The following is a 12305-nucleotide window of genomic DNA, read 5'->3' on the forward strand; positions in this document are numbered from 1 at the left end:
GCATGGTGCCACTGCTGCAAAATGGGACTGATATCAGGGTGGGGGTAAGACTGAGAAAAACTGGATAAATTGTGTATACTGCACTGAAACAGATGAGGGACTGAATAATTTAAAAGCAATGTATGATAGGGTATTATGGTTATCACAAGAATCCACAATTAAGGTTGCATAGTGGAATGTACTTGAGGTGGTAGGAGGGGTGCAGGGGGATTGTGTACCAGGGAGGGAGTTTTTCTTTTACTTTTGAAAGAGAAGAGCGAACTGGGGGGTGGGTGGAGAGGGCTGGGCGGGTAGAGAAGTACAGCAATTAATGAATGGAAATCAAAATTCTCTGTAAATGTTCATTAAAATTATTTTTAAAAATAAATAAATATTGTATAAAAAAATAAAAGGCTAGAACAGTACATCAGCAGAGAATTTCCATAAACACAAGTTGGATTTAGAAGAGGCCATGGCACTAGGGATATTATTATTGATGCCAGATATTAGATGAAAGCAGAGAGTACCAGAAAGATGTCTATTTGTGTTTTATCGAATATGCAAAGCCATTTGACAGTGTGTATCACAACAAATTTAGGATGATATTGAGAAGAATGACAATGAGAACCAGCACACTTGATTGTGCTCATTTGAAACTTAGACGTAGACCAAGAAGCTGTTGTTCAAACAGAACAAGAGAACACTGCATAGTTCAAGATCAAAAAAGGAGTGCGTTAGGGATGTATCCTTTCTCCGTACCTTTTCAATCTATGCTAAACAGATCATTTAAGATGTTGAACTTTATGAAGAAGAATGTGGCATCAGGATTGGAGGAAGATTCACTAACAACCTGTGTTAAGCGGAAGACACAACGTTGCTTGCTGAAACTGAGGAAGACTTGAAGTGTTTGATGCACAAGATCCAGGACTACAGCTTTCAATATGGATTACATCTCAACATCAAGAAAACAGGCAGCCTCATGATATATAGAGAAAAAGCTGAAATTGTTAATAATTTCATCTTGCTTGAGTCCACAATCCCTTGGCACCAGCAGTCAGGAAATCAGAAGACAAATTGCATTGGGAAAATATGCTGCCCAGCACCTCTTCAGGGTATTAAAGAGCAACAATGTCAGTCTAGAGATTAGGGTGTACTTGATGCAGACCACAATCCTCCCAATCACTTGCTATACATCTGAGAGCTGGACAATCACCAAGGCTGACAGAAGAACAATCAATGCCTTTGAATTGTGGTGCTGGAGGAAGAATCTCAACGAGATGAATTGACAGATGGGGTGAAACAATGGGCTCAAAGACAACAACCATTGTCAGGATGGCACAGAGCCAGGCAGCGTTAGGTTCTATTGGTCTGAGGTGAAAACTGGATAGCCATAAAGCAACATTCAGTGCTACAAAGCAGATGGTAAGAAATGACTAGTTTTAGTGATTTGGAAGCAGGAGTGGCATCCACTTCCTAAACAAATGCCTCCAGAAACTCTATGAACTTTGGTAAACGTTGATAGTTATAGAAAGGCTCCACTCAAAGGCAATCAACAAGAACACATTTAGTGATATGTCTTCTCAGAGGAAGTCCCTTTTAACCTAAGATCTGAATGGTAAGAAAGAAATCAACCATTCGAAGAATCTACCAATGCTAAGAAAATGTTGTTGTTAAATGGTATCAAATCAACTCCAACTCTAATACACAATGGATCTGAGACCTGCCCTATCCTGTGTCATCCTCACTGTTTCACATACACTTGAGCCCTTTGTTATAGTCACTGTGTTCTTCCATTTTGTTGAAAATCATCCTTTCTTCCACTGACTTTCCACCTTTCCAAGCATGATGTCCTTCTCCAAGGACTGGCCCCTCCCAACAACATGCACAAAGTATGTATCAAAGAGTTTGACCATCCTTGCCTCTCACAAGTGGTTACACTTTCTCAATGGCTAAGGAAGTGGAGAAGAAACCTTAATAAATTCTAGGAAGACCAAAACAGAAAAATTACCAAAACACCACCACCAAGTCTGTCTAATAACAACCTTCCACCAAGTTTCTGAGGCTGTATATCTTTATAGCTGAAGACAGCCCATCTTTCTCCTGCAGAGCAGATGGTGGATTTGAACTGCCAATCTTTCACTTATCAGCTCAACATATCAACACATTATGACACCAAGTCACTAGTCCACCATGGCCCTTTAATTCTAGGAATGAAAGAGAGAGGAAACTCTAGTTAAACATTTGCTTTTCAACACTTTAAAGAGGTCATTGGCAGGGGGTTTGCCTACAGCAATATGTTGTTTATTTTCTTTTTATTATTATTTGAGTTCACAAAGTTTACAAAGCAAGTTGATTTTCTACTCATTCATATATTTTTTTCTATAATATTAACTAATACACTCACAAGGCAGCCAGTCTTCCTACTTTCTCCCTATGATTGTTTCCACAAATCTTTCGATTCCCCCATGTTTTCAATTCTTAACAGTTGCTTTTGTAAGCATTGATTGTTGAACCAAGTAAAATTAAATCCTTGGCATTTTCACTTCATAACAATTTATGAGTAACGTTGTGAAGAATGGGAATTCCAGGACATTAATCTGGACTTGAACCCTAATACAGACAATTCCTCTGTTCTGGAGGAAGAGCCAAAGTGGTCTTAGACCTGGATGGTTAAACTTTATCTCACATACTTTGAGCATGTTTTCAGAAGGGGCCAGTCTGTGGAAAATAACATCATTCTGGGAAAGGTAGAAGGTCAGAGAAAGAAAGGAAGATCCTCAACAAGATAGATTGACACAGTGACTGTAGCAATGAGCTTGAACACCGTGGAGGTGACAAAGGATAGGGCAAGGTTTATATGTGTTGTTCATATGGTCGCTTTGAGGTAGGTAGTGTCACCTAGCAACAATTTGGCCCATAGGAAGTTGCCCTGCTAACCCTAAAGCTAAGCCATTGTGCCATTGTGGCAGTTTGAACCTACCAGCAGTTCTGTAGGAGAAAGAGAGTCAGTCTTCAACTGAGTGATTTACAGCCTGGAAAATCCAAAAAAGGGTTAGCTATAAGTCAATTCTGATCCAACCACAATGAATTTTTTGAGACTTATGCGCATGAAAAACATATATGTACTCTAAGATGTAGTTGTTAAAATAGAATAAAGGGAGTAGTTTAAAATCGGGACAATTGTATATCAGAGTTATATTTCTTTACCGTATTCAATCATTAGTGAACTATCTAAAAAAGTGGACTATTGGACGGAAAGTGCATTACTACAATTGGAGGAAGACTCATAAACAGCAATAACACAACTTTGCTGAAGGTACTTACTTGAAGCCCTTACTGATGATGATCAAAGACTATAGCCTTCAGTATTGATTACACGTTAACTTAAAGAAAACCAAACTCTTTACATCTGGATCAATAAGCATGATAAATGGAGAAAACACTGAAGCTGTCAAGAATGGCGCTGAATATCATCTGATACTTTCTTGCTTATCTATTTTAAAGGGAACTCTGATGGCTTGGTGGTGGTTAAGTACATGTGCTGCTAACCTAAAGGCAGGTGTTATCAATTTGCTAGCTGCTCCGAGGGAGACAGATGGGCAAATTCCTCCTGAGCGATTTACAGCCTTTGAACCTGCTGGAGGATCAGTTATGAATCAGTTCCAATGGCACGTAACATTAAAGTCGCATTGAGATTTTTAAACGTTTTTAATACCAACTAGGTTCGTGAGAACAAAGCCCTTTTCTGTCCTATTCACCACTCTGTCCACAAAGCCTGAAGCAGAACTGGAATGTAAAATGGAGTCTAAGGAATATATTTGTTAAATAAATGAATCTATGAATGATTAAAATGACGAGGAGGGTACCTCTCACAGATTTGAGCAATTTTCCAAAAGACAAGAATTGTCATTCAGAAGTTAAATCCCGGGCAAACCAGAGAACAAAAGGTCTAGGACTGAAAGCTGGGGGGAAGACATTGCCCTTTTTACTTTCTCACCCTATCCAAAAACTCCAGTGGCCTTGTTAAAGGGAAGGCTAGTTTTTTTAATAGAAACTCCAGCCCAGACACAGTTGGCATTTTTCATCTGTGCCCTACCTAGTCACTCCTGCCAGTTGCAATTGCGCATACATCTTTAGGACCCCGGATTCCTTTCCGTTTCTTTATGAATGAACCGGTTCTGGTCTGCGCAGGCGCAGATCCTTGTTCTCCGGCTCCACGTGAGACCCACCCTTCCCCTACTGCTGGCGACCCCGCCCTTATTCTTTCTAATGAACCAATGGTGAGCGACCTGGGGGGCGGAGCCCAGAGCAGCGCGGCCGTGTAGTTTCCTTGTCGCCTTGCTCCCTCGCGTTGGTCGTGCTGTGTTGTGATCACGTGGCCGGCTCCGGGCGCGGCGCTTGTTTTGGTTTCCTTATTGCTTGGCCCTGGCAGCTTAAGGGTGAGAGCCTTTTCTGCACGCTTGCAGCGCCTGCCTGCACCCTGAGCTCCTCCTTTTCGGGCGTTTTCAGCCCATAGTTCTTCAAGCCCCTTGGGGCGAGCTCCTGCCATGTCGTTGGTCCGCTACAGGAAGGTAGTCATCCTCGGATATCGCTCTGTAGGTGAGTCTTCGTCTTGGGAAACAAGACGGACGGACGCACCGCGGCTTTGTGGCCAGAGAGGGCGCGCTGCCGTGAGAGCACGACCAAGGGAGGAATGGTGGCATCGTAGAGCAAGGATTCAAAGACTTGTTGGGTGGGGTGGGGGCCGCTTTAGGCATGCAAGGGTTAATATGGCTGCAGGAACGGTAGAGTGGCTCCTCCATTAGGTTAGAGGTGGGAGTAGGGTTAGGATTTGGTGGAAGGGACACGTTAATCTCTGATCTCCTTGGGGAGGCAAAGTACAGGAGGGTGTTAAGATGTGAGAGTAGGCTACGGGAAGGCATTCTTGAGATACTTGTATAGTCAGGATTACTAATTTAGGATGCCAATTAGTCTAAAATCCACAGGCTGAAGAGACAAATGATGTAGATGTGAATAGGAGGTTGGGATATAATTACTTCTGCACCCCACAGGAAAGACATCTTTGGCCCATCAGTTTGTGGAGGGCGAGTTCCTGGAAGGCTATGATCCTACAGTGGAAAATAGTGAGTAGATTTCTCCCTTTGTATGATGGCAATAGGCCCCACCCAATTCCTTAATTTGGAATTTCTCTGGTGCCTAGGTGCTTATTTAAATAGACGTTCAGTCCTTTTCAAACAATCTTGCTCTATGTGTGGAGCTTGAGTCTGGATATTTCAAGACACTGTACTCAGGTTAATTGCAGACAAAAAGAACCCCAGCTTGACTTTCCCATTTTCTGGAGAGATCGCTGGACCTAGTCAATGCATTGTCACCAGTAGGGTTAAGAATGTATGGGTCCATATTGCTAGCCTTTCAAGGTGCCTCATGGTCACATTTCCTTTTCAGCTTATAGCAAGATAGTGACTCTTGGCAAAGATGACTTTCACCTACACCTGGTGGACACAGCAGGGCAGGTACGAATTGGGATAGGGTATTTAAATGTGGCAGTTTAGCCTTGGTAAAACCTTGTAGCCTTTGTAAATTATTTGTTGTATTAAATATTTTAGCAGCTAGCAATGTGCAGTGGTCATTGGAACTACATTGTAAATATTTGTTGAACAGAAGTAACTGGAATGTCTCAGGGAGGGTCCCTGGGGTGGAGTCCCACTAACCTTTGCCATCTGAATGGTATAGATGTAGGTACTGATATTTCTGTTTCTTGTCAGGATGAGTACAGCTTTCTACCCTACTCATTCATCATTGGGGTTCATGGTTATGTACTTGTATACTCTGTCACCTCTCAGCATAGGTGAGTGACTTAACGTTTTGAGTAGGTGATTTGGGAGGATCTGAGGGCCATCCTAGAAGTAAGGTTGCAACTCCATTATCTGTATTTGAAGCTTCCAAGTCATTGAGAGTCTGTACCAAAAGCTACATGAAAGCCATGGGAAAACTCGGTAAGATTCTGGGGTATATAGAAATCCTGTGGACAGGAGAGAGGGTGGAGGAGAACAGAGGGAAGATTTGGTCCAAGTTAAGGAGGATACAAGTACAACCTGGGCTGATGGGCAGTTGTTCAGCCCATGTGCTGTGAGGGAGGCTGGGGGAATGAATGAAAGGAAACCTATCGTGACTGCTGGTCCCTTGCAGGCTGCCAGTGGTATTAGTTGGGAACAAGGCTGATCTCTCTCCTGCCAGGTATGTGAATCGCTGTTGCTCAGGGTGAAGGAAAGGGAAATGGGGCTAGGAGTCACCCAGGCCTTATTCCTGCCTCTGCAACAAATTGTGGCAAATCATTTCATCTCTTGGTTCTAACTTAAGTTGAGATAGCCCATCTCTTTTAAAAGGCCTAATTTTACATGTGTGCCGTCAAGCCAGAATTGACTCATTGCTAACCCTCCAGTGGGTTTTCAGAAGCTATATTGCCACACAAGCGGAGATTGCCCATCTTCCTACTACAGAGCATCTGGTGGATAGGGACCACCTGCTTTTGGGTTGGCAGTGCAAATCCCTAACCTCTAGGCCACCACAGCTGGTAGGGTAATAGCCTGGAGTGAATAAGCACTAAGAAATAGGAACCAAAAAGAAAAAAATTAAATAAATAGGAACCAAGTGTGAGAAAACTTCTCCACCATAAAGACCACAGCTATCACGACTTGGAAAAAGAGAGGGATATTGGTCCTGAGCTATCCCACAACACAGAGAAGTCAATAATAAAAGACTGTTTTTTGTCAGCCCAGAGATCCAAGTCTGCATCACTGGGCCCAACTTCTCTCACCCAGCCAACACCTTAAAACTTCAGTTCTGTGTTCACTCTTCATTTGTTTGTTTGCCTGTATCTTCTTTTCAATCCTCTCTAAACTAGGAAAAGTGAAGCAGATTAGAGAAGGTTTAGATTCTAAAGATTTTGCAGAGAACATGATACATTCCTATCTTTCATCTTTCTGTCCCAAATTTGCTTCCAGGGAAGTCCAAACAGTTGAAGGGAAGAAGCTGGCAGAGTCCTGGGGTGCAACATTTATGGAGTCATCAGCTCGAGAAAATCAGGTAAGTGACCTGGACTTTAGGACAGTGTTGTTTAGTGGGGATGGGAGGGAAGTGGCGTATTCACTTTAGAGCCGGATAGTTTGGGCATGAACTGACTTTGTCTTGAATTCCTATATTTTGCAGCTGGCTCAAGACATCTTCACCAAAATCATCCAAGAGATTGCCCGTGTGGAGAACTCTTATGGGCAAGAGCGTCACTGTCACCTCATGTGAGCCTTTGGGCAAGGGTAACTACCGTATTTCTGCCCCTGGCAATTGCCAGGCTTCAGTAGGGCAAACCCTCTGGACTTCACGGGTCTGATTGCCAGCTGTGTCTCTAACCCTTTGAGCACACAGTCTTGGCACCTCATGTTGCACACTTTTCCTTGAGCTCCAGTGGCCTGGGTGTCAATGTTTACAAAGGGGCAAAGATGTCTCATAGGCACTGGCCTCTAAATGCTTGTTTTAGTCAGTGATTTATTTTATGACCTTCAGTGTTGGATACAGGACCTGGAAAATGTTTATGCAGGACCCAGCTTCCTCTTGAGTAGGTTTGGGTGTTATCTAAGTAAGGGGAGCTGGGATCTCCTGTAGTGGACTTGACTCCCTGGGCTGACAGTGTATAAATACAAATAAACTGAAAAATCTTTTGTTTTTTATTTCTCTGTGTCTGGGGAGAGCTCAGGACCAATATCATTCTTTACCTTCTCCTGTTCTAAGTAGTGATGGCTCTGGTCTTTTTTGATTGTTTAATAGGGTTAACTTTCTTCCCAAGTCATCCAATTCTTTATGCCTCATTCATTTACGACTATTACCCTAACATCTATTATTTGCCTTTCTCGCTTTTGTCTTGTCCCTACATAGGTGTCATTTGCTGTGGGACTTCTATTCCCATGCCTGTGGGTAGGCAGGTAACATACTTAGTTCCTTTGGGTCTCAAGATCCCCTTAACTACAGAAATATCGCCCTCTGGTGGTCAGCTGCCACATGCTGTGACCTAGGTTGGTTCTGGGGCAGACATTTGCTGGAATTAAGTAGAGTAGGGAAGCCCCCTCATTACTAATGATAAAAGAATTAAGGAGTGTGGAGATGGAGACTAAATTGTTGTGAAGATTTAGGACTCCCTAAGAGAGATGAATTGTGAACTCAATTAGTTCCCTAGTGTATGTTAATCTTTCTTCTCCCCCTAGTCTCCATGCTCCTAGTGTTTTGCTTTAAAATAGATATCCTTTGTTCTTTTCATATCTTTGGTGATGCTTTCATATCCTTTACACTTTTGTTGTGTACCACAGAGTCAGAAACGACCCTTAGCTGAGCTTCCAGTTGGTTTTCAGAGGCAGTTAATCTCATGGGAGGAGATTGCCCATCCTTCTCCCAAGGAAGAGCTGGTGGCCTTGAACCATGTACTTTTGAGGTTGCAATGCAGTTTCTTGCCACTAGGCCACCAGAGCTCCCCAGAGCTTTTGCACTTTTGTAGTTATGCTACTGTTTTTAGCTGTTAAAGGTTATTGGTTCTGGCTTTTCTTATTGTTCTACTTATCTTACTTAGTTCAGTGCTCACCTGTATGCTGTTTCAGCTCAGAAGGTTTGGCCCCACCTGCATCTACTTTTCCAGTCTCTCACACACTTCAGCCTTATCACCTAAATTAACCTAATACCTCTTTCAAGTACTTAGAAGGATTACCTCGGTGGTATCTTCTCAAGGGAGCCCTAGACCTTCCTTGCCTACTAGTGCAGCCTGAGTCCCTGAAGCAGTCTGTCAATGCCCTTAGTTAGGTTGGATGTACAATATCTAGGACTGCTTTTCAGTTGTAACCTTATCAGTGGCTGCCTATAGTCAAGCTTACATATGGTGGTAGTGGTTTGTCATGCTGATTTTCAAAAGTTTTGCCAGTGGCCTTTGTTTCTATGATCCAGAATCTAAAAAGAAATAAGGGTTGTGATCTAGAGTCTAAAAAAGAAACAAGGTCTGCTGGAAGAATCATATTCTAAAAAGCAATCTCAGTGGCTCTTATCACCTTTTCTTTTCATATTCGATTTAGGTTCATTTTGCACATCTGATCTGGGGTACTCATTACAAAGATCTGTCCATTTCCATGAGGTCTGGGGTAGGCTTGTAGACACCTGACATTTTCCAGAAGTACATCACTATGCAATCAATCCCAAGGCCTGGTAGAAGTAAAGAATAGGTTGGAATAGTAAACTTAACTACATGACTTTGCACAGCACTTGGAGCTTCAGCTGCTTTTTATAAATTGAAGTTAAACCTACTTCATGGTATTGAGGTGATAATTAGATGCATATAATGGTTAGCAGTTTCTCCTCCATAATAAGCTCTTAAGAAATCTATCAGTATTGTTATCAAAGTACTTTCTGGTGAGCAGTTGCTTCCTCTTACTCCTGAGTGCAGAGTCCAGTTTCCAACTTTCATCTCTTCACCTATTCTCCTATACCTGGAACAGGTGTGGGGTCAATGCTTGACTGCCTTGTGGAAGTAGACCTAGATGGTTCGTGTAGGGGTGGTGCCATCCTATGACTCTGCACAGTAGAGTTTAAGGACTTCTACACTATCCAGTAGGAAGCCATGGGTCACATATAGCCTATTCAGGTTAACTGTTGGGTTAAAATGAAATAAAATTTAAGTTCTTCATGACACCATCCACCTTTTAAATGCTTTATAGCTAATAGGTCCCATATTGGACACTGATAGTAATGCATTTCCATCACTACAAAAAGTTCCACTGGACAGCACTGCAAATTGGAAATTCCTTTCCATAATCCCGAAGGGCCAAAATTTTATTTCCTCATATTCTCCTTAAGTTTTTTTAAATCTTAAAAACCCCATGGCCTTTGGTTTAAATTATGGTTCAATTTATCACACGTTGTGGTTCTTTGGACAATTTTACCTATTTTAACCTTATTTCTTTATGTGTAGTATGGAGCAATCCATGTAATTTATAGTGAGAGTGATGAATAACTAAGAATATATAAAGTATCTATTATATGGTTACTTTAGTTACTTTGTTCCTCATGTGCCATGGGCTTTTTTTTTTTTACCCTTTCATCCTACCTTATTGGGGAGAGGAGGTGTCTGCAAGGACTGGGTTTTGGGATCTTGTGGGGAATAACAGTACTTGCCAGCAAGGTACCCAGGAACTTTTCCTAGATTTTACAAAAAAAAAACCCCAAAAAACAAAACCACACACCAAAAAATAGACAATTCAGAGGGAACGATGATAAAGTGTTTGTGTGTGTGAGTGTGTGGTGGGGCACCCAGGAAAGGAAGAGCAGCTCTACATTTATATGTTGAAGGGTGGTATATGTGGTGATTTGTGGAGCCACTGACAGTCCTCCTTCCTCTCTTGAGGGGGTCTGGGTGTCAGAAGGTCCAGTTTTCTTCGGGCCCCAGAACGTGGCCAAAGCCCACCGTTTGCAGAAGCAGGCTCTGCCTCACTTTCTCCATTTGTGGACTCCAGTTCCCAGCATGCAGAGCAGAGGCCAATCTCCTGGCTCTTCTTCCATCTCCCCCTTCCCGGTAAAGATTGTCCCTGAAGAAGGCAAAGAGGCAGTTAAGAGTTTCAAGACCTATGAATCCAAGGAAACGCAATTGGAAAGTGGCAGGAGTTGTAGTTTAACGGCCTGAGCAGTAAAGGAGGCAGTTCCACCGTTGGGGCAGAGAGAAGGGGGGCTTCGTTCCCACGTGTCTGCACAGCGGCCGGCACGGCACATCCCGGGTTAACTCGTGGCGGAAGGATCTCAGAGAGTGTGCGTAGAACTGCAGAGTCACAGCCTTTCGTGCGAGAGGGTAGTATCCTTCCGCCGCTCCGCTCCAACACAAAATAGGGCCGCGTCTTCTTCTTTCTCCCCTTCTCCAGTGGGGTTTCCCAGGCAAAGAGCCCCTTCGAGTCTCACGCTGGAGGCTTCACAAATCTCTACGACTGCTGCCGAGATTCCGGGCCAGAAAACAGCCCCTTCGTAGGAACCACCCTACCGGCCGAACAGGAGGCGGAGGGGGGAGGCGGAGCGGCGCCGCGCTGCACTACTTTCCTCTCCGGTTGCAAATGGCTGCCTCGTTCCCCACTTTCCGCTCAGTTTCCTGACCCCCCGGCGCCGGGAGCCGGGGTTGGGCCATGCACTTCTAGGCCCCCCGCGAACACAGCCTGCTGGGGGTCGAAGAGGTGCTGCTGATCAGAGCCGGCCAGGCCGGGGGCGGGGCAGCTCCCCGAAGCCAGAAGGGGAAGGGAGGCGAGCGCAGGGCCTGGAGCGGCCGGCGGGGAGCGGGCTGAGGGCTCGCACCGCCCGCCCCTTCCTCTTCCTCGCCCACCTACCCTCCTCCCTTCCCCGGGAGGAGCAGAAGGTGGGGGACTCGAAGGCGCCGAGGGCGAACGCTCGGGATCGAGGAACGCGGCGCTGGGTGTGTGTCAGGTTCGGCCCCGCCGGCTCCGCGTCGTCTTAGCTTGCGCGGCCCTGGGGCGCCGGCCCGGCGAGGAGAGAGCTGCTGCACTCCTGTGAGGGGCTCACGTTCTATCCGGGCCCGGCGCGGTGCGGCGCGGCATTCCTTCCGGGCGGCTGGGGAGGCGCCTCGACGTTCCATCTGGAGAGCCTCGACGTTCCACCCGAGCCCGGCGCGGGCGGCCGGGGCGCTGGCCTGGCCCTGGGACTGAGAGGGGCGGCCCGACGACGCGGATGCGGAGCCTCCTAGCCCAAGATCAAAGCCACCGGTGCTCTCTTTGTGTCCGCTCGGGATTCGCCGCCCTGGGGCTGTCCATGGAAACCTAAACTGTTGGAACTTAAAAGCAGAAAATCCTCCTTTGGCTTCTTGCTTTTTTTGGGGGGAGAGAGGGTGGCCACTCCGACCTGGATTTACCGTTTTTGGCCACCGTAGGCCCCCCCGTGCGGGGGGCGGCTGTGATCGCTCTGGCGGTTGGAGGTCGGGGAGCGGCCCGGGCTCTGGCCATGTTCTCGGATGAGGATTTCTGGATCGCCCAGTGAAGAGGTGAGTGAAGTCCGCCCGGCCAGGGCCCAGAAAGGGTTGGACTAGGGGCGCAGCCAGATGGACTATCTTGGCTGGAGCTGGCCTCTAGGTTGGAGAAGGGGGTGCCAGTTGGCATGGTCTGTCAAAGGAACCTGAGCCAGTGGCCAGAGCAGAACTGAGGCCTGGGGACTTGGGGTGTGCCTCTTTAAAGACTAGGGGTTCAGGGAACCACGGGAGTTTGGGAACCTAGCCAGATCTGCTTTCTGCCTGTTTATTTTTGTGTTGA

General features: G+C 45.4%; 1 protein-coding gene across 1 annotated transcript; it reads left to right on the top strand.

The window, feature by feature from the left end:
- Positions 1-4526: 4526 nt before the first annotated feature.
- On the top strand, positions 4527-7278 carry RHEBL1 (Ras homolog enriched in brain like 1). Its single transcript, XM_006902477.1, has 8 exons — positions 4527-4578; positions 5031-5102; positions 5425-5492; positions 5745-5827; positions 5919-5975; positions 6169-6216; positions 6984-7065; positions 7189-7278. Exons 1-8 carry the CDS (start codon positions 4527-4529, stop codon positions 7276-7278), a joined length of 552 nt encoding a protein of 183 aa, XP_006902539.1.
- The last annotated feature ends 5027 nt before the right edge of the window (positions 7279-12305 follow it).

The sequence above is a fragment of the Elephantulus edwardii genome, unplaced genomic scaffold (genome assembly GCF_000299155.1).
Source record: "Elephantulus edwardii isolate Elephantulus edwardi_28Jun2011 unplaced genomic scaffold, EleEdw1.0 scaffold00418, whole genome shotgun sequence".
In the NCBI taxonomy this organism is placed as follows: domain Eukaryota; kingdom Metazoa; phylum Chordata; class Mammalia; order Macroscelidea; family Macroscelididae; genus Elephantulus; species Elephantulus edwardii.

Bases quoted from the DNA above. Each gene is read 5' to 3' on its own strand.
- RHEBL1 (XM_006902477.1), top strand. From the start codon at position 4,527: ATGTCGTTGGTCCGCTACAGGAAGGTAGTCATCCTCGGATATCGCTCT. The intron at 5,103-5,424 runs GTGAGTAGATTT...TTTCCTTTTCAG, and splicing joins TGATCCTACAGTGGAAAATA to CTTATAGCAAGATAGTGACT. The intron at 5,976-6,168 runs GTAAGATTCTGG...GGTCCCTTGCAG, and splicing joins GAAAGCCATGGGAAAACTCG to GCTGCCAGTGGTATTAGTTG.